This window comes from Coturnix japonica, chromosome Z (genome assembly GCF_001577835.2).
Source record: "Coturnix japonica isolate 7356 chromosome Z, Coturnix japonica 2.1, whole genome shotgun sequence".
NCBI lineage: Eukaryota > Metazoa > Chordata > Aves > Galliformes > Phasianidae > Coturnix > Coturnix japonica.
The window spans coordinates 57,756,830-57,777,584 of record NC_029547.1 but is presented as its reverse complement, the minus strand read 5'-3'; the positions used below and the strand labels follow the sequence as shown (position 1 = coordinate 57,777,584).

Here is a 20,755-nt window from a genome sequence, read left to right as displayed (position 1 = left end):
TTTCTTGCCTTCCTTTGGGATTCTGAACCTCAGATGGGCAGCTATAAGGATTTGGAGAGGAAATGTATGTATTTTTGTGGAGTGCTAGGGAAAGTCATGGGTATTCTCTGATATGATCCTGCTCCATCACCTGACCTAGGCTTGGTAGGAGGAGGGGGCTCTGCCACTTGTCTTGCCTTGGGTCTGTGCCAATGCTAATCAAATATTGCCTTTCGCAGAGGCAGGTGAGATACAATTTGTTCAAATGCAATCCAACACAATGTGCTCAAAGTTCCACAGCAGCCTGGAGGATTTGCTATGCATCATGCTTTTGTGATTAGCTCTGTGTACAGCCTGGGATGAGCTCTTTGAAGCATACAGTAACAGCAGTTGTGACAGAGTTTTTCTTAGAAATCGGAAATCAAAGCTAGAGGTGAATAAGAACTATCCTCATATCCAAATTTAGATACAAATTTTGCATATGGCTTTTCTTCTTTTATGCTTATAACAGAAAAACAGAATCCTTTTTTCTCTGCGATGCCTATTACTGGAATCCAATGCTATTCTTTTACTTTAAGAACTTTTACTACACCATATAAAGTGGGAGAAAAGGAAAGTTTTTTGCTTACTACAAATCTGGTGGGAAAACAGCAACTCACTATGCCCAGACATGATCAGGTGAAATAAAATATGATGGCAATACAAGAACAACAGAAAACACAACATTCTGACATTCAAAGAGAAAATAGCAAAATAAATCCATTACACTATCTGTGCTTTAAAATGTTGGATTCTGGACTAGTCAAAAGGTGGGAGTAGTGATCAGAGAAGTGACTTGAAGGAAGTCAAAAGAGGAGTTTGAATTCATGCACATATGACCAGCAAGTTGAAGACAGTGAAGAGCAGTGAACACAGGCTAAAATTGTGATTTCTCTCTTTCCATAATCAACCAGCAATGCTTGTGAAGGCCGTGGTGACTTAGGAAGCTTTCAGACAGTATCTGCTGTGAGCTTGTGGCTTGTGGAGTCTTTAAATAAATGCCCCCCACACATAAGGCTCAAATGGACCATGGAGAAATGGACCAAACATTTTCTAAATGGTTTTTTATCTTTTTTTTTTTTTTATCTTTAAATTTTTATTTTTTATTTTTTTATTTTTTGAAAGCTGGGCTTCTCTGAATTCCTTCATCCTGGAATTTCAGCCAAAATAATAATTGAAAATATGGTACTCCTTGCTTGGCTTGCTTTGGATCAACTTGAATTTTCAATAAATTTGTAAATCGATGTACAATATACAGTACAAGGTGTTTGTTGTTATTCTCATTGTTACTGCTTTCGTTCTCATGGCACAGACACGAAAAGAATAGTATGTTTGTTTCAGTTTGGTTTTTGTATATCTTGGATAGTTCTTCATTTTTAAAGGCCAATTCTGGATTTAAATGGTAGGGTTGAAATACACCCTCTAGCAGAAAACAAACAAAACCTTTCAGTTATTCCCTAGATTTTCATTAAGCTGCTAAATGTGATCACAGAACTGCAGAATCCCAGCATGGCTGAGGTTGGCAGGGACCTCTGGGTCCACTAGACCCAGACCCTGCTCCAGCAGGGACACCCAGGACCACATCCAAGCAGCTTCTGTAGATCTCCAAGGAGACTCCACAGCCTCTGGGCATCTTATGTCAAGGCTCTGCGATCTGCATAGTAAAAACACATTTCCTGTTCAGAGGGAACCTCTTGTGAGATTGTTAATGGGAAGAGTCAGATAGAGACGTGCCTAGAAATGCAGTAGGAATGGGAGCAAATATTTTCTTGCGGCTAATATGTCAAGAGCTGAGATAGCCAGAGGTCATAGCCTGAAAGAACAAGCAAATGAGTGACTCATGTATGTTCACTGACATTTACTATAATGTGACTGGACTCCTTAGGAATTCTTACAGTAAAAATCATCCAATTTAGATAAAACGGGGGTGAAACTAACACCTGACATAACCCATGCCGGTGGCTAAAATTAGGCCTACAAAGACATGCTGTAGTGCTATGATAGATCCTAAAATGTACTCCTAAAAAGTAGGATAAGTATAAAGTATGTCTCCTCATCTTACTGCTCATGCCAACCCAGTAAACAAAGATAACTTCTGAAATCACAGCAGAACATTAATTTCTCATGACTTCTTCAGTTTTAATGTTTTAGAATCTAATAGTGCTTGCCTATCACAGTATTAGTATGTTGTGATTATTGATCAGTTAAGACTGAATGCACCCCTAGCAGAATAATCCTAAACACCAACACCCTAACAGCCAGAGCCAGGATCTAACAGCTCCGACTTTCTGTTCCTCTGGCTGCTAAAAGGTCTTTGTCTTGCAAATGTTGTTTTGATAAGAACTGCTCTTGCTTTTGTCTCAGGTGCCAGGCTGTGCAGGCCATATAACTGGGCTTAACAGGCAGCCTGAGCTTTTACTAAACAGCCCCTCTGAGGAGCTCCGCTCCTGATTTAAGCAAAGTGTCTGACCTAAGTACTCTGAAGAAAAACAGCAATATTCATGTAATTTAAGAGCATTTTATTTACTAACTAGGCTCCTCCCATTAAAGATTTAAAAGAGATTGAATGCTCTGAAATCCTGCATCTAGAATTTTCTGAAGCTTATCTGGCCTGAAAACTTTCTAGTTTNATTTACTAACTAGGCTCCTCCCATTAAAGATTTAAAAGAGATTGAATGCTCTGAAATCCTGCATCTAGAATTTTCTGAAGCTTATCTGGCCTGAATTCTTTCTGCTTACTGAGAAAATATTTTTTTTAGTCATAGGTTTTGAGAGTTTTCTGGTTCTGCTTTCATTGAGTGGGCTCTACTCCTCCTGGTTTCTGATGACTAAAAATTCAGATAATGAGGAAGATTTTCTTTTTTTCTCTTACATCTCACTTAAAATTGCTTCCTAATTGGTTTGAATTTCAGGTATTTGTACAATAAAAGCATTTTGTTTCTAGATTCTAATTTTCAGAAATCCAATTCACAGAAGTTATCCCATCTTGAAGTGGGCAGCTTGGAAACCCAACACTAATGTGATATGGGACTGCCAGAACTGAAGACAACCTGAAGCCATCAACTTTTTTCTTCTTCTGTTTACATTCCTGTGTTGTGCATACAAGGACATCACCTCTATGTCTCCATGCAATCACAGAACTTCCAGGCAGTGATGAACAGATTGAAGTAGAGATGAAGCTTGGTTTTGTGTAGATGTATATCTGAAGATTGCTGACATTGGACTTCGTGTTTTTCTTCTCACCTTGCTATGCCCACTCCTTTCTCCGATTTCATATGTATGCTCTTCTAAGGATGTTTGAAAAGTCTTTGAAGCTGTGGACCCTTGGCAAAGTGGTGGGGGGGCAGAATGCTGAGGATCAACACTGAGCAACGTGTGTGTGTCTCCTTTTGTTCTCCCAGACTCTTCTCCCTCCCATACTCTCCGTATATATTCCTGTTTTGTTCTCAGCACACAGAGGTGTGAAGTTATGGCTGCTGGGAATCTACCTGCAGCTCTTATTTGCACAGGCTCTCACTGGGACATGCTGCCTGGGTAAGTTATGCAGTTATCATCCTGGGAGATGTTCAAGAAACATGTAGATTGAGTTGCTGCCTCATGACCTGAGTTCTATGGTAGCTGGTACTGATTGTATCGCTGCACTCTCTGTCTCTATAGTGTGTGTCCAGGAGGAGCTGAAAGAAGGGACATTTGCCGTGTTCACCTCAGGCTGGTTTTGTTCTAAATATCAGAAGTTAAAAAGCAACATATCCAGAGCCTGCTTGCACATGCTGCTGCAGTGTCATTCTTCTTGTCACCTGTGGCATCATTTGTAGATTTCTAGAGTTTGAAAAAAATCACAGCAGATCTCTCTTTTCTTTCTGTTTTTGGTTATGAACTTTTTGGTTCGGTTTGTCCCTTACAATGCCACCAATCCCGCCATCTTCAAACCAGCTGTTCCGACAAACATATTTAAAATCTCGTCTCTTAGAGTGCTTGATTTTGTCAATGTGCATGTTTTATTAGGAGGAGAAAAAAAATATCCGAGCATACAGCATCTGAATGAATGTTTCGTTCAGTGATTATATGATTTAAATGCTCTAAGAATATCTGTCTGCATTTTTGACTTGCACAATGCAACTTTAATGGCTGGTAAGTGCTGAATTTTGTCACAGATGAAAAGAATACAAAAAATGCAAAGCTTGTTAGCATGAGCCAAGCCTGCCATTTATCTGATATTTTCAGCACACTGCATATATTTAAGCGGTTTTACTGCCATTACAGAACTTATTTTAGACATATCAAGTGCCAATTTTCTTCCAGATCATAAAGAAAGAGGAGAGAACAGGAACTTGGCTGTTTTGTTGATCATCTAGCCCTAGCTCATCATAAAGAAAGAGCCAGAATAAAGCAAGGCTGCTCACTGCACACAGTGCGGCAAATAGTAGTTTTGTCATAGGAGACAGAATTAGAGGCCAGCTCTTGCTGATGCTTCTTACCTATGCACTGAAATGTAATTGAATCAAAATCATGGGAGCCAGAGAAAAACAAAGTAACACATATCCGGGACACCTTAATTTCTGTGCTCTGAGATACTGAGGCTGGGGGCTGAGTTAAAATGACTGCAAATATGAATGATACACAGGGCAAAGTTCTGGACATCGCTGGTTACTGCAATGAGTACTGACTAGACACGACTTGTGGCAGAATACAGCAGTGCCTTTTCCTCTCTGAGATGTAAATGCCTAATCGTCTCTCCTGGCAAATGCTGTTGAGGAACCACGACAAACTAAAACAGGAGAAATTTGGAATCAGATCAAAAGTCTGTGTAGACTGGCATCCTGTAGCTGGCATGTAGGTGAAGATGAAGGGAGAGAATGTGAAGTAAAGCAGAGAGTTGTGGAGAAAAGCTTAATGGTAAACAGTACAGAAGAGCACCCTTGGATTTAATTCAGAGTGGGGAAAGGAGACAAAAGGACTGGACTCCTGCCAGGTATTTTTGACTCTCCGTGATACAGTCAGGAAAGGTGTAACCACTGGTGAAATCTTTGATCATTTTTTCCCCCTATTTTTACCTTGTCTTCTTTCTTCCTGCAGCAGCAACGGGATTTTGCAGAGGCAGAAGGAAGCAAGGTATTTTCCACTGTGCGATGCTCACAGGCATCTATCTGCTGCTTTGTCTTGAGCCTTCCCAAGAGAAAACAGCACTCCATTTTTTTGGGACATCAACAAAAAGGCATGAATTTATCATACGTGAATCATAAACGAACCAAGATCACTCCACCAAACAAAGCAATAATGAGTGCACTTACAGCTTTTCACTGACATCCATGGGATATGGCTGAAACCCTCAAACTATTCCACTAATTACAAGATCAGTTCTATTTTACCACATTTCCCTGCCAGTGTATCTGGTTTGTTGGGCAAAAGGGAAACACAGAATCATTTGAGTTGGAATGGGCCCTTCAAGACCATCTCACTGGCGTGAACAGAGACACCTACTCAATCACATGTTCAGAGCTTGGTCCAGTCTGACCTTGAATGTCTCTAAGGATGGGGCATCCACCACATTGCTGCGCAACCTTTGCCAGTGTGTCCCCTCTTCTAGTTTGAAACAATTTCCCCTTGTCTTGTAACAGCAAACCCCACTAAAGAGTCTATCCCCCTCTTTCTTGTAGCCCCTCTTTAGCTACTGAAAGGCTGCTGTCAAGTCTCCAAGAAATGCAGTAGAACATGATACAAATGTGCATCCCTTGGATGTTTTTGCTGCCTTGTACTGGGAGGACGTTGCAAGTGATGTCCTGAGGGTTAATTGTAGCAGGGAGATAATGTCTTGTTTAATGACTTAAATGGCAAAATGGAAATGTTTAGAGAAACCAGATGGTGAGCTAGGAAGGGCTGAGAGCATGATGGGTAATGGGATTAAAATTAAATATGATTTTGATAAATTGGAGAAAGTGCACAGCATCAGTGAGATGAAATCCAGTGAGTGCAAATGCAGTGTAATGCTTAAGGAGAGAAAAATGAACTGAACAAAGAAAAAGCGAGTAAGAGCGATGCAGCAGATCACAGACTGAGTCTGAATCAGCTGTGCTGTTGGAGAGGAGGTAGGAGGGGGAGGCAGTTACACTCAAAAATATATTAAAAGGAACATCAAATGTAGGATGTGGGAGGAAATCACGCTCCACTCCTGGGCCTTGGTGAGGCCAGAACAGAGTGACCCAGCTGGGGCACAGCACTAAAGGAGCGTGGCTTGTGAACTGGTCAGGGTGCAGGAGGCAACACCAGGAATATAAGGAATTTATCAAATAGGGCCTGTGACGAAGGGCTGGGTAATTTAGCTATGTTCCTTCTGGAAATACAAATGGGAGAGAGACAAATAGTACCCTCCATCTGGAACTAAGAAGCTGTTTTATAAAGGGTGGCAGAAAACCACCCCTTATAAACACCATAACCTCTATACTGGGGAAGGTTAAAAGTAGCTTCCAGCAAAAGAGAAGAAAAAAGATTTGGAGGGAAACTGGGAAAGATTTTTGCCCTAAGGATAGATGAACAATAAAAGAAGATAGCCAGGGAAATTATAGAATTCTTTTTGCAGAACACCATAAGAAGAAATAAGAGAAATACCTACAGAGATGATTCAGGATGCACTGAATTATTACTTGAGAGAGGTGAGGAGTCAGCAAGAAGTGATAATCCTCTTCTGCAGGCTGTCAGAGGTCGGTGGAGCAGGAGCTGAGGGTATAGATCTGTAGCCTCCGTCCTTTTAGTAGTCACTGATCTCGAAAGATCATCTGCTTGCTCTGCGGATAGACTGCATTAGCTATGTGCTTAGGAATGTTTTCCCATGTCCAGTGGGTATTCAGGGAGCTGGAAGTGGACAGAAGAGGTGTGCAGTAGAAATAATAACGTAACAAAAATATAGGCAGATAGAAATAATAGATATAGCCTTAAAAATCAATTTCATTTTTCATTAGGAAATTGCTGATGTTTACAACAAGAGTAGTGAGTAAGTGCCCTATTTAACTGCTTGGTATCCATCAAATTTTTTGTATTCTTGCTTTTCTTTTGCAAAGGCTGTCAAGACAGTGTGTATTTAATCTGGTGCCTGTGCTGCTCATGAAGCCTGTCCTGCAGCATCTGCAGTACTTTCACACAGAAACAGCTTTACTTTTTTGTTACATATGGTAGTTTGCAAGTCTGGTTTAATAGATCACAATTAATACACTGAAAGATGTTTCTGGCTTGGGGCAAAGGAATGTAATTGGATGACTTCTTTGAAATCCCTTCCAGCTCTGCTTTTATACTGATTCTATGTTTATCTTCTCATGACTCAAATGTAAGAAATTCAGAGAATATTCCCAAGCACAGAGCTTATGGAACAGATTTACTGGCAGTAGAATTATAGGCCTAAATGGGAGAGAGCGAAGGGAAAAACTGTTTTCTTCTGTTCATAAGTTCATTTAAAAACAAACAAGCACACAAAATAGGATGAAGGGAGTGAGTAGAAGCAACTAAACCAGTGTTTGCCCTACTTTATGCCATGTTGACAGTGGAAGCATTTTACCTTCTATTAGCTAAATAAGACCTTTGCTACTGTCACTTTCTTCTAAACATAGATTTGAAGGATCCTTCAGGTTCTTTAAATAAGGACGATGTCTGAGAAAGAGGAACATTGTCTCTTGGCAACCTGATAAAAAAATCAAAATCTTTTGTATGTATGTTCCTTTTGAGGAGTTAAGAAACCTTTCCTACACTTTCAGAGAGGAGCTCATGCACCTTTGCATCTTCTCATATGCCAGCAAATAAACTTGGTGGTAACAGATGTTCAAGATCTTGCTGTACCTTCTTGGGGAGTACCTGAAATCAATCTGGGAAAGTGATATCATCTTGAGATGGTGAAATGATTTTACCAGACTCTTCATTTTTTTCCCTATTCAAAGATCTGTGGATTCAGAGGAGGGCATAAACTAAAGTTTCTGGAAGGAGATTTTTGTATGAATAGTCCCTGTAACAAAGGGAGCTATGTAGGAAGATGGCAATCAATCTGCTACTGCTGCTGCTGCTACTCATTCTGCAAGGAGGTGTTTGGAACTTTTTAGAATCCCAGGGCTATCAAGTTTTTCTTTAATTATACAAAAGGAGCAATTGGTGTGGTGCTGCCTTCATGGATCTAATTTCCAATCAAATAAAAATAGTTCAGAAGTTTTAAAAATTAATTTCCCAACAATTTACCATCTTGCTTATACTTGCAGGACAGTATGACTATGAATTAATCTGTTATCTTCAGGTCATTTTGCAGATCAGTGATGTTTTACACCTGCTGTGCGTCTTACAGATTCTCACAAACTGAGAAACAATGCCTGTGGCTACAACAGAATTGTAGAAAGAGTATATCCATCGTGAGGACCAGGACACCACTGTTGGAATGGAGAGCAGCTGATTTTCACCTTCATCTTAAGGACACGGCCACCCAGAAGTCCCTAGAGCAGTCCAAAATCCTCAGCTGGTACTGATCTAGAATACCTTCTGGCTACTGCTCTCATGGTCTGCATGAGAAGCACTTGTTTTTTCCTTGTCCTCTGCTACATTATACGTCAAGACCACAGTGTGTTTCCATATTGTCTTGAGTTACTCTTTTCAGTCCCAGCAAGACTAAAACAACTGTAATTACATAATTAAGAATACAAAAACAGCTGTTTATAAGAGTTTCAGACAGAGTAGTGTCTGTGAGATAGGTCATTAAAAGGTAAAATGTACTAAAAATCTGGATTTATTAATTTAAGTTTTTGCTGTTATGACCCAGAAAGTGGGTTACACTGTAGCTGAGAAGGAGGGAAACTCATTTTCACAAATCACTGTATTTATATTTACCAGGCCATTCAGAAACACTGATTGCTACAAGGTACATCGTGACCTAAGGATTCTTGAAAATTCTATTTGAGGGAGAAGAGAAATGAAAAAAGAAAATGGTAGCAAATCCTTATTATTTTCTGCAGATCATCCTGAGCATTATATTATTTTTGTTCTCATCCTGATGGATTTTTAGCATTTTTTTTCTCAAATGATTTTTTGTTTTGTTTTGTTTTGTTTTTAATAGGAGAAAACCATGAAACTTTGTGCAAATTTCTGGTCATCCCAGTTCTTTGTGTGTATCTGTGTGTGTGTGGGGGGGGGGGGGGAGCAAAAACATTTTCTATTAATCTTATCCTTTTTGAAAAAAGAAAAGTAAGTGCTTTTCTTGGCAATTTTAATAAAAGGTAATTCTGTCTTCAGTAGTTTAAATAGTGGGTATGTGTGATGAGGTTGAGTGGTTTAAGTTGAGTGTGGAAAAAGAATTGTCAGACAAAAAATTAGCAGTTACACCTCATCCTGCTCCAAATATCCTTCTGATGAAGAGAACAGGGAGTAGGTGACACACTTCACCTGCATTACACACCTAAAATCTGAAGAAGCCACTGTGAAAGATATTACAGAAAACACTAACTAGCTGTGACAGTGAAGTAAGTAATAAAGAATTCAATAAAGTATTCTCTTAGTTCATGAAGTGGACTGGTTTGTTTGCTGCTCTGATTTCCTGTCTTCCTCCCAGCTGAACTTGACTACGGCAATAAGTGGATATGCATTACCAATATGCCCATTAACAATGCTGATGGTTAAGCAGTGATGGTGTTTTCTGACTACTGCAGGTAACATCAGATTAGAAGGCTAAATGAGCATGACTTGGAAGGTGCAATTGGAAGGGAAAGTTCAGAGTTGTTGTTAAAAAGGCATTATACAATCTTTCATTTTTTAGTTCGTGTGCTCCTGCCTCTACTGAACTGTATTTATTGTGGAGTGGAGCAATTGAGTTACTGCCTGAAGTCGTGTAAGGAATAGATCATTCTGACACCGTCTGTGCTGAAATAGGCATATTCTGTGGATGGTTTTGCATGTATGTTTACCTTACAGCATCTACTTGCATCTGTATATCCACAAGTGAAACTCAGAGCTTATACAAGTATGCTGAAGGTTGCAGGGTGTAAGCTTATACCCCAAGGAGAGTAGCCCATGTGTCTGGAGGGGAGGCCAAAGGCATTCCAGATGAAATCCATCTTTTACATGTGCGTGTTCCAATGACACATGAAAGGGTCAGAGAGGGTCAGTTAAAGGCTATAGCTGGAGCTATAGAAAAAAAAGAGCTGCTGAGAGCCATGGATCCATGCTTCAGAGTGCAGAAGAAAACAGTTGGTTGTGTAAGTACAGCTACTGCACTATGTTCAGTACATATGGAAATGTACTCACTAATTTGATCCTTCTCCAATTTCAGGTCTTTATTGCAGGTGTACTTTTAAAGAGTGAAGCGCCATAAATCCATAGCACAATAATGAAAGGAATCTGTCCTTTTCTTGGTTTGTAAGTGGCCTGCAAGATGTCTCTGATTTATATGAATTTAGGAAATTGTGAATGAATTCTGCTGAGTCAGGTACTATTATCCTAACAAGTCAGTGATCAGTAGCAGGAAAAACTGCTTGGGCTTTCCCAAAAGATACCTTGGAAAGAGATGTAAGGATTTACTGGCAATATTAGCAAGATGCTAATTAATGCCTACAATTAATGAAGATTATTTCCACTCTCATAAGCACACAGCTGTGGTTTTGCTGCAAGTAATCCTGATCACTGGTGGCGATGTATGGTGCTGCCAGAGGTCCAGCTGTAGCCTGAGAGGCAGCACAAATGCAAACTGAGGTTTTCACGCAGCGACCTGTGCTCCAGCTCCCAGACATCTGCAGGTGCTTCTGAATGTGCCCTTCCCAACGGTAAGTGCCTCTCTGCCCTTGTATCCAACAGCTCTGACCTTCTGCCAATGAGAAATAAGGTACAGCTTCCACTGTGCCAGAGTCTGATGCAAATTTTGTACAGACGGTTAAGCACGAAGTAGCTGACCTAATTACAGGATTAAGATCCTGTCCTTTAAGACACCATGTTTGGTAACAGATTATGGTTTCATTCTGATTTCATTTCTTTTGGAGAGAGAACCACCCACGGGAAATGAAGACAATTTTGAGCGTGTCTGAAAAATGGAATGACTGGAACTTCCTAAATTTAGAACTGAAATCTTGCTCCTGTCCTCAAATCAACAGGCCATTGAATGCTGCACATGATTAAAATATAGAGGGAAACATCTCTGAGGCTTTACTTTTTTACAGTAGCTATTGACCTGTGATATCACAGATGCTAATCATGCTCTTTCTGCGCTATCTTGGATTTACAAACACATTTAAATCAGTGGATATTAAGATTAATGGTGGGACCATTACATAGCAGCCTTCCTGTTCTTCCTTCACTTCCCAGCTGCCGTTTATAGAAACAACCTTCTGTCTTTCAGTTTTAAAAGATACAGCCTTATATCCTGGAAGATTAGTTCTACCAGTATTTTTAGATAGGGGTTGCGTCATGTGCATAAGCAAGCAGTCTCACCAGTTTGGAAGGGCACAAATTTGAATCATCCCATTTTATTTACTTTTTAAGCTTAAAAAACTTGACAAAGAATCCCAAGCCTAATTATAAGTGATCCTCCCCAAGGGTTCTAGTGAATGGAAACTGATTTTTGTTTTATGCAGATGTCAAATGAACTAATCTAGCACATCACTGGAATAGGCATATGTAATAAAAATTTCATAGTCTGTTTACCTGTCTAATTGAATAAATGGCCCAAACCGGGATGAATGCTTAATTCATTAACATGCTCTTACCAGAAGTGCTGCTGGGAATAATCACCCTCACACTATGCACAGTTTGTGGTTTATCTTCTTAAAATAAGGCATAAGTGCTGAGGGACCGAGTGAGGGTAGAGGACTATTAATTTTGCTATCTGAAAAGTGAAGAGAAAACCCAATTAAAAAAAGAACCCAATGTTAGTCGGTTGGACCTTATTTCTAGATGATGGTATTCATTCTGTCACTGCAACTTGATGAGCTGTTTATACAGATTTTTTGCTTGTTTCAAGGACAATGCCTGTAGTTGAGATTTCATTTATTGTAATCTGAAATACTATATTAATAAAACAGAGCAAAGCTGTGTAAAGGTTCATCATTCAACTACTTCTTCATTTTTTGGTCCATTTTTTTCTGACTTGTACATCACATCGTGTTTATATACAGAGGTAACAGCAGACAAAATCAACAAGTAATTGAGGAAGACTCTGTTCTGTTGAGTGCCACAGCTGAGGAACAGATGTGAGACCTGCTGATCAGATGCTCTTAGCCAGATCTTACAAATATTTCAATAAAGAGTTGCTTTAAAATTCGGCTAAAATGCAACCAGACTGCTCTGACTAACTTCAGTCTTCTTGACTGACAGGTGTAGGTCAAACAGATGCAATTGCTTTCCATGTTTGGCCAGACCTGGATTTCAGACAGGTGAGATGCTGCCTGGTCCCAGCTAAAAATTAACCTTTTCTCACATTCTCTGCTCTTTTCCCCTCTTTGAATGGTACTTGGCAACTTGGGGAAGCACCTGGTCTTCATATGGTGATCTCCAACTGAGTGTCCCTTTCCATGAACGTCTGGCATTTTCCATCCACACCGTGCTTGATGTAATAATAATAAATTAAGAAAAAAAAAGGTATGTATCTTTCTGTTTTGAGTGTCACTAGGTCAGCTGAATGTGAGGTCAACACTGTGAAACAGGACATTATCAGGAGTCTGCCCAGTGTCCATCTTCACTTTCACTTACAGTATTCTGTATCAGGAGGTTTTGGAGCACTGAGGTCTGCCCTAGTACTATCACCTCAGTGTTACTAAAAACTAAACTAGTATGCCTGGCATCCAGGGCAAATTAATTTCCAAAACGTCACTACCACTGTAGTATTAAGGTGGTGGGAAATTTGTCATCGAGAGCTGACCCAGAGACAACCTGAGGATCATATGAACGTCATAAACAAAAGAGTAGGACTGGGAGCGAATGATGGACTTGCTCATAGATTTGTATAAAACTGCAGACCTTTCAAGAAACAGTGAGTGATTCTCAACATTTGTGTTTCTGGAATTACATCTTCCTGACACTACAAGTAGGAACATTAAACCATTCGTCATTTGTTCTCTACCTTTCAAAATTCTTACCGGATGTCAGGTATGATCTACCTGTCAAGTGGTGAAGAATAAAGATAGCTGGCTAAATGTAGTAGCCATTCAAATCATGTTTTTACTTTATTTTGAAGAAGCGATTGGAGTGTCATCAGCTTTAGTATATTTCCAAGCTCTTTTGCTAATGTTGTTTTGTTCCTTCAGAATGCTTTTTGCTCTGATGGTGTAATTGCTATTGCTATCCATGCTAGACAGGATTTTGTTGGATTTTATTTTTCTTTTGGGAGGGAAGGTAGTTGTTTATTTTTGTTTTTACATCACCATCAGATGTAAAGGAAGATGCATTACAGAATGCTTTAACATAATGGCTAAATAGTGGCTTTTGAAAACTGAATGAGGGTGAGAAAGAGAGCGTATTCTGAGTGCTCTGGAAGGGTACATCATGTTTCTAACTAACATAGTGCTTTAGAGAAGTGCCAGCTGAGAAAAGTACCAGCAAGTGAATGCCTGTGGGATCCATGCAACTGGTGTGTGCTCACACATGAACAAAAAGAACACTATTTGCAAGTTTGTAGGGACCTACTGAACCAGTACAGATCTAAAGGTGACAGTTTCCTGGATTGCATCATTACTGGTGACACTATGTGGAGTCACCAGTACGAGCCACAGTTGAAACAGCAGGCCATGGTATGACGACCTGGACTGCGTGGGCTGTGAAACAGTGGGTCATCTCCACTGGCACAGGTTGTTATGAGCACAGCATGCAGACTCTGTTCATTGCATAGCTAATGGTGATGACTATATGGAAAAATAGTTTTCAGTAGTTCCTGTGCTCTTTGTACCTGTTGTAGTTTCCATGGCAATGAATAGGAGGCACTGCTTTCAGAACGACCTATCTGTTGTCCCTCTAGGTGTACTCCCAAAGCCATTCCGCCTGAAATTTGTAGGGACAACAGTAAACTTTTCTGGCCAGGTTCCCTGCAAGGTTCTTCCCTCCTTAGTAGTTGCAGTACAGTAAATGCAGTGTGGACCAGTGAACTGTAACACTAAAACCAAAGCAGGAGAAAAGCTTTTCAAGCAATTGAAAACTCTGAGAAATAGGAGAGTCTCCCCAGCTCCTCTTCTGCATTCTCGAAAATGTCTAATGCGGATAGATGTGTGCATACCCAGGAACTAAAGCATGCAGATTACCTGTACTGACGTGTGTGAATGTCCACCGAATTTCCAGAAAGTGCCCATCTTCTCTGAGAACTGCTGTACATATTAAAATCTCATACTTTGCACAATTGGTGGCAATATGGGGTTCTTGCAGGGGCTCTCTGGTAGCTGTGGGGTTCCACTGGCAGGTGCTGTCTGGCCAAAAGTTTGTGTGCTAAGTAGGTCAGGTCCCAAATTTGATCCACAACTTTTCTACAAAACATGGTAAGCTGCCTGGTTGCTAATGATCACTGGTTACAGAGCCTCCATCATCAGCCCTAGCAGCATTCAGTGCAAGTCCCACAGCCTGTGGAATATTGACACTGCTTTAGGCTTCAGATGTCCTGCTTATCTAGAATAACAACCTTCCCTAAGCAGAATGCTGCTTTGCTGAGACTGAAGTAACTGCTGAGGCAATGTGGTTTGTGGGTGCAAAGCAACTACATAAGGCAAACACTATGTAAGGGGTGAATTTCTCTTTATTTGATGGAAGATGACACCTGTTTCTCCCCTTCAGCCTCTCTTTCAGCTGCTGATCGTACTCCCTTCTCACAATGTAGGAAGGACGAGGGTCACCCTCCAGTAGGCGGTGGAAGGGGTTCTGCAAAGGCAAAAGATCATCTTAAAGAACAGTTGCAAGGAGCTGGGGCTGCCCCTCAGGATGTGGTTGTGCAGGAAATGGCACTGAAGAGCAGCAGGCTCTCTCTCTCAACAACACAGACTCTGCCTTCGCTCCCTGAAGCCAAGGGCCAGCACTGGCATTTCTGCCCAGGGGTGGGTGAACGGGCCCCAGTGCCTCAGCTGAGGCAGGTGCCTCACACAGTCTTGGTTTAGTCTTCCCATGCTCGTGCCCAGCCAGCTGCTGCCTTTGCCCAGTGACTTGCAGGGCAGTGGGCAGACAGAAGATGCTTCCTCACCAGGTGGCCACAGCAATGCTGCCGTATCCAGGAGCCTTGTGCTGCTCCCTTCCCGAGGAGCAGGGGAAATGCCCTTTCCCTGAGGGTGCTCAGTGCACACTGTACCTGGCTTCTCTCTGCGCTCAGCCTCTTTATGTACTCCTGGCACTCTGTCTGGATTTCAGCTTCGACCTCCTTGCGCTTGGAGGCCATCAGCACCTGGAGCCGTTTCTCCTTGGTCTGAAAGTGCATCAAGCGCGCTGCCTGCAGGCCAGGGAAACACAACCATTGGCAGCGTCAGTCTCCTGGGGCTTGGGCAGGGACCCCTGGGAGGGCAGCTGCTGCTGCTGCCATGTCTGCCCTCCTCTGGAGCACAGGGGGATTCAAGGGTGGCGGATCAATGCCTCTGACATACCACTCTGGAGGACTGCTTGGCACTGGCAGAGGGCTTTGGCTGATCTGGTTTCGGTTGTTCCACCTCTTCAGCATGTACCTCCTCAAGTTGTGGCTTCAACCTAAAGAGAGACAGCAGGCTGAGCTGGTGGGAACACAGGCTGAAGCAGTTTCTCACCACTTGTCTTGCAGCCCACAGCTCTTCTCCATCACAACAAGGAATTGTGGAGGTTGTCACCTTGCCATTTCCAGGGCCTTTTGGCAAGGACCCCAAGGCTGAGGGAAACACCTCCCTGACACAAGCCAGAGCACGGTGCGTCCCCCACCCCCTGCCACTATATTTCTCAACCAGGCTCACCTGGCTTTATCCCTTTGCATTTGCTGCTCCAGCTCCTTGAATCTTCTCACTACCCTCAAAACCTGAGATGCCCTGCGCCGAGCCAGCACCACTGGATCATAAATGCTCACTGCATGTGGGAAGCAAGAGAACACCACGTCATCTTTGTGACTGTGCAGATAAGCAGCAGTGGCAGAGCTGCTTGGCTGTGCTCTCCCACACATTGCCACCCTGGGAGCAGAGCCACCATTTCAGGGGCTCTTTGCCCCTGCTGGACATCGGTCTCATCCTAGATCTGCATTCCTCCTGAGCCTATCGTGCTCTGTCTCAACCCTCTCCCAGCAGCAGGGACAAATGGGGAGATGCTTGGGAACGCCAGGGCTTACTGACTGGGGGTTACTTCCCCAGCAGAGAAAAGGATTGCTCATCCAATTCAGGCTCATTCACGTACCTCTTCGGGCACCCTCGCCCCATGGCTGTGAATTTCTTCGGGGCTTGAGGGAACTAAGTTGTCTGTAAGTCTTTGGGTCCTCAAATGCAATCCTAGAAACACAAAGACATCAGTGGGCAAAAGGGGCACCAAGCTCCCCCAGTGCCTGACACAGTGGCCAGGCTCTTTGGGAGCCAGCAATGAGCCCTTGAAGGTATCTCTATGGATGCTGAGGAGTCCTCCAGTCTCCAGCAACTTCTGCACCTGAGTTTCTGTTGCCCCTAAAAGTGGAACCCTCCTTGCTGCCCCCACGCCCTCCTCCAGTCTCTCTCACCCAGGGCCCACGGCCCATGGACTGGCCCATTGGAATGCTCTGTCTGGGTGGACTGAGCCACGGGCTGAATGGCAGCTCTCCCAAAAAAGGCCTTTTCTTCCCTAACAACCCTGCCAGGAGAGAGGCCTTGGCAAGAAGCTGCCCCAAAGCCTGAGCTGAGCAGCTGCACCCTTGGCCGTCCAGCTGCTGCAGGAGTGGCTGTGCTCACCTTGGCAGTATGACACAGCCATCCTCACTGCGTTGAGTAAATTTGTTTTTGCCTCTTAGTGCAATCAGATTCATTATCTCAGGGTCCTGAGTCAGGACAAACACAAGTGAGGAGAGGCCACAGACACGTGTCTGTTGCTCCCAAGAGTGGCAAGCCTCATTCAATAGCACTGCATGGAGCCCTGGAGGTGTGCAGGCTCACCCCAAGAAGAGCAGGCAGCATGTTGTCCGTCGCATCCAGCTGCAGTGCACAGCTGTCAAAGAAGTTCATGATGACCTCCTGCCCTCTCACAGAAAGAATGCCAAGGCTGCTGAAGAAGAAGTCAACTTCCTGCTTCCCTCGGAGGGTCTCAGCAAAGAAGAGCAGGGTCTCATGGATGCACTGTTTTACGATTGGCACACGGAAGTGGATGCTTTCAGCAATCTCCTTAAGGTTCAGAGGATGCTCGAAAACCTCAGCTGCAAAACAAACCCAGACCAGCCATGTCACTCCCTGCGCAGTTTGGCAGACTCGCAGAGGAAGGGTCATCATCAGGCAGGCCTTGTGCAGCACTGCAGGGAGTGGGCCCCTGTCTGCTTTGGCCACATCTCCAGAGCAGTGCTGATGGGCACCAGAAGGGGCAGGGAAGCTTTGCCACCAGCTCCCAGCATTCAGTTAGAAGCCGTGGAGAGCTGGGCAAATAGGGCTGGTGCCCAGGGGAGGGGCAGGCTGCTGGGATGCTGCGTGTGCACCATCCCCCAGCACTCTCCAGGCTGCAAGAGACTTTGCTCTTGCCATGTCACAGGGATTTCAGCATGGAGCAAAATGCTGGGGCATTTTTCAGTAGAGTAAAGCAAAGCAAAATTCTTCTTACGAGGAATTTTGGTCTTAGGCTTCTTCAGCTTGTAAAATCTCTGAACGTGTTGGCTCATCTGGAAAATGGGTTTATCCACATCCAGAACCCCATCCTTTCCAGCGGCGACACGAGCTGGCACAACTGCAAAGCTCCCAATCCCGATATCCACCGCCTGAGAAGTCAAACAAGAAGAGGGAACCATGGCAGTGCTGGGTTGGAGGTGGGGAAGATGCTGGTTGACCTGCTGGCCCTGGGCATGGTGCTGTGCGGCCTGCCTGCCACTCGGGTGCAGAGGGACGAGCTGGGCAACGAGTAGGAGGTAAGGCTCACCTTCTTCTCCTGCAGCTGTCTGCAAACGTACTTGGATGTGGCGTCCCACACTCTGCAGATTTCTGGAAAGCAAAAGGATCCATCACGCTTGGAGCTGGCAATGCCCAACCACTCTGAAACCCCTTCCCCAACAGAGGAGAGAGCAGATTGCCACCAAGCTCTCCCTTGCCCTCAGCAGAAGCTACTCGCGCTGCTGTAGCTTCCCAGCACAGCTCCTGACCGTGCCCAGCGAGCGGGAAGTGCACACTGCGCCCGGGGCGGGTCTGGAGAGGGAAGGGATGCGCTCTGGGGAAGGGGGTCCTGGCACCGGCTGCGGGCCTGAGCTGCCAAAGCAATCCCTGAGCCGGGCATGGCTCTGCTCGCAGACACCAGGCCCCTCCTGGGTCCCTTCCCCCAGCTGCCCAGCCCCCAGCTTTCCACACCTCGTCTCCTCTCTGTCTTTGCTACCACAGCGCTGCCCCAAGGGCCCCTGAAGCCTTACCCGAGGTGGTGAGCTCCTTGAGTAAGGAAAGCTCATTGGGATCCAAGGGTTTCAAGAGCAAGTATCTGAACACCCCAGTTACCATGCTGAGCAGCAGTTGGACAAGCGGTGCTCACTCCCTTGCTCCTGTTCCTTGCCTCTTGGCAAGCAGATTCTCACACTATCTCAAAGGTTTCCCTGGCCTTCTCCTGCCGGCAGAGCAGCTCTAGCAGAGCAGAGCAGCGCTGGCAACAACAGCCCTGGCACTTCCCAGGCCCCACTGGGAAATGTGGCTGGGGGACGCTGGGGGACTCGGAGCTGAGCCCCACTGTAACGCCCTGCCGTGTCACAGAGGGCTCTGGGAACCTGCCCACCTCACAGTCCTCCCACATCTGGGCCCAGCCACACTTCCACCCTGCATAGTTTGTTCTGGTCTTCATATCTGCTTGGAAATAAATAGGAGGCATTACTTCTGGAGCTACCTACATAATTCTGTGGTGTAACTTGCTAAACTTTGTTAGCAGCTTAGAGGGATTTTTGTCTGTGACTAAAGCAGTTTCTGCTGGCTGTGAATAGAACAATCACTGAAGTTTATTAGAATCACAGAATCATAGAATTGCTCAGGTTGGAAAAGAAAAAGACCATGAAGTTCAACTACAGCCTAACCATGCTACCCTAACAGCCCTCTGCTAAATCATGTCCCTGAGCACCACATCCAAATAATTTTTAAACACATCCAGCGATGATGACTCAATCACCTTCCTGGGGAGCCTATTCCAGTGCTTAACAACCCTTTCTGTAAAGAAGTGTTTCCCCTGGTGCAACTTGAAGCCATTTCCCCTTGTTCTGTCAACTGTCACCAGTGAGAAAAGACCAGCCCCGCTCTCACTGCGATCACCTTTCAGGTACTGGAAGAGATCACCCAATTAGGTCCCAATTAGATGACCCAATAAGGTCACCCTTCAGCCTTTTTTTCCCCCACATTGAAGAGTCCCAGTTCCTTCAGTTGCTCCTTGTAGGGCATAGTGTGTTGTCTGCAAACTTACTAAGTCTGCACTGGATCTCCTTGTCAAGATCGTTAATAAAGTTGTTAAATAGATGCAGCCCCAGAACTGAGCCCTGGGGGACACCGCTTATGACCGGCCACCAACTGGATTTAACTCCATCGACCAGGACACTCTGGGCCTGGCCATTCACCCAGTGTTTCACCCAGCAGAGCATATGCCCATCCACAGTATGGGTAGGCAGCTTCTCCATGAGGATGCTGTCAGGGACTGCGTCAAGGGCCTGAAGTCTAGGTAGACCATGTCAACAGTCTTGTTACTGAGCTAGAAATAAGGAACTTCATCGCAACTGCACATTCATGTGAAAGAGGGGAGAATGTGTCACAGATGCAATCTCTTGCCATCTTTATGCCTTTTAGTTGAAGCATGTGAAGCCTTGTTACTGCACACAGGAACAATTGCAGTCTAGCCCACAGTAGCTGGCTGCCTATGGTTTATCTCCTATTTGTTACTGTGAGAGTGGTGAGGTGCTGGAACAGACTGCCCAGAGAAGTTGTAGATGCCCCATTCCTGGAGGTGTTCAAGGCCATTTGGATGGGGCCCTGGGCAGTCTGGTCTAGTATTAGCTGTGGAGGCTAATATTTGCATGCAGCAGGGGGATTGGAGATTCGTGATCCTTGAGGTCCTTTCCCACCCAGGCCATTCCATGATTCTACTATTGTATGATTTTAGTTGGTGATGGTTTTTCTTTATTTCAAAAAGAAGCATTTTACTTCATTGTGGCTGAGGCTGTATTCTGTATTTAAAAAGAGTTACTTTGGAACAACTTATATTTTTTCACCTAATTTTTCAAAAACATGTAAGAAAAAGGTTTGCTGCCTGTCCTAACAATATGCACTCATATTGTTACTGTACCACACAGGCACTTACTCTCTGTTTGTATTCCAAATGTACCTCCAGCTCTGACTCACTTGCGGACTTTGTTTTTTTTTTCACATACCACCTCTTAGATTCCCTGCCGAGCCTAACCTTTACCTTGCTGCTTTGTAACTGCTTTGCAATTTGATTTGCCTCTGACCCATGGATTGCTTTGGTGCTAAAGCTATTGAGTTAACAGTAGGATATAGCCCAAAACAAGTCAAGAGACCTCCTTGCAAATTAATGGATAATTCTTTTCTATTGCAGAATTAGAACTGACAGATCACTAGTACCCTTCAGGACCCAAACACCTGCAAGCTTTCACTGTATAAAATATTTTCTCTTTATA

At 43.8% G+C, this 20,755-nt stretch overlaps 1 protein-coding gene and 1 long non-coding RNA gene across 3 annotated transcripts; one reads left to right on the top strand and one right to left on the bottom strand.

Moving 5' to 3' along the window:
* Positions 1-9,941: 9,941 nt before the first annotated feature.
* Positions 9,942-12,009, top strand: LOC107306545. Of its 2 annotated transcripts, XR_001552176.2 has the most exons (4): positions 9,942-10,232; positions 10,307-10,392; positions 10,620-10,796; positions 11,010-12,009. It is a non-coding gene; the product is annotated as an uncharacterized LOC107306545 (long non-coding RNA). The 2 variants fall into 2 exon arrangements; XR_004305623.1 differs by having other exon boundaries at positions 10,620-12,009.
* A 4,321-nt stretch (positions 12,010-16,330) lies between these two features.
* Positions 16,331-18,590, bottom strand: LOC107306549 (coiled-coil domain-containing protein 81-like). The gene is made up of 6 exons (XM_015849803.2): positions 18,506-18,590; positions 18,025-18,086; positions 17,713-17,866; positions 17,061-17,317; positions 16,860-16,945; positions 16,331-16,430 (listed from the first exon to the last, which is right to left on the bottom strand). Exons 1-6 carry the CDS (start codon positions 18,588-18,590, stop codon positions 16,331-16,333), a joined length of 744 nt encoding a protein of 247 aa, XP_015705289.1.
* Between the last annotated feature and the right edge of the window lie 2,165 nt (positions 18,591-20,755).

Coding starts and splice junctions, on each gene's coding strand:
- LOC107306549 (XM_015849803.2), bottom strand. CDS start 18,590: ATGGTAACTGGGGTGTTCAGATACTTGCTCTTGAAACCCTTGGATCCC. Junction 17,318..17,712: donor GCCTAAGACCAAAATTCCTC/GTAAGAAGAATT, acceptor TTTGTTTTGCAG/CTGAGGTTTTCGAGCATCCT. Junction 16,946..17,060: donor TGCTGCCTGCTCTTCTTGGG/GTGAGCCTGCAC, acceptor GTCCTGACTCAG/GACCCTGAGATAATGAATCT.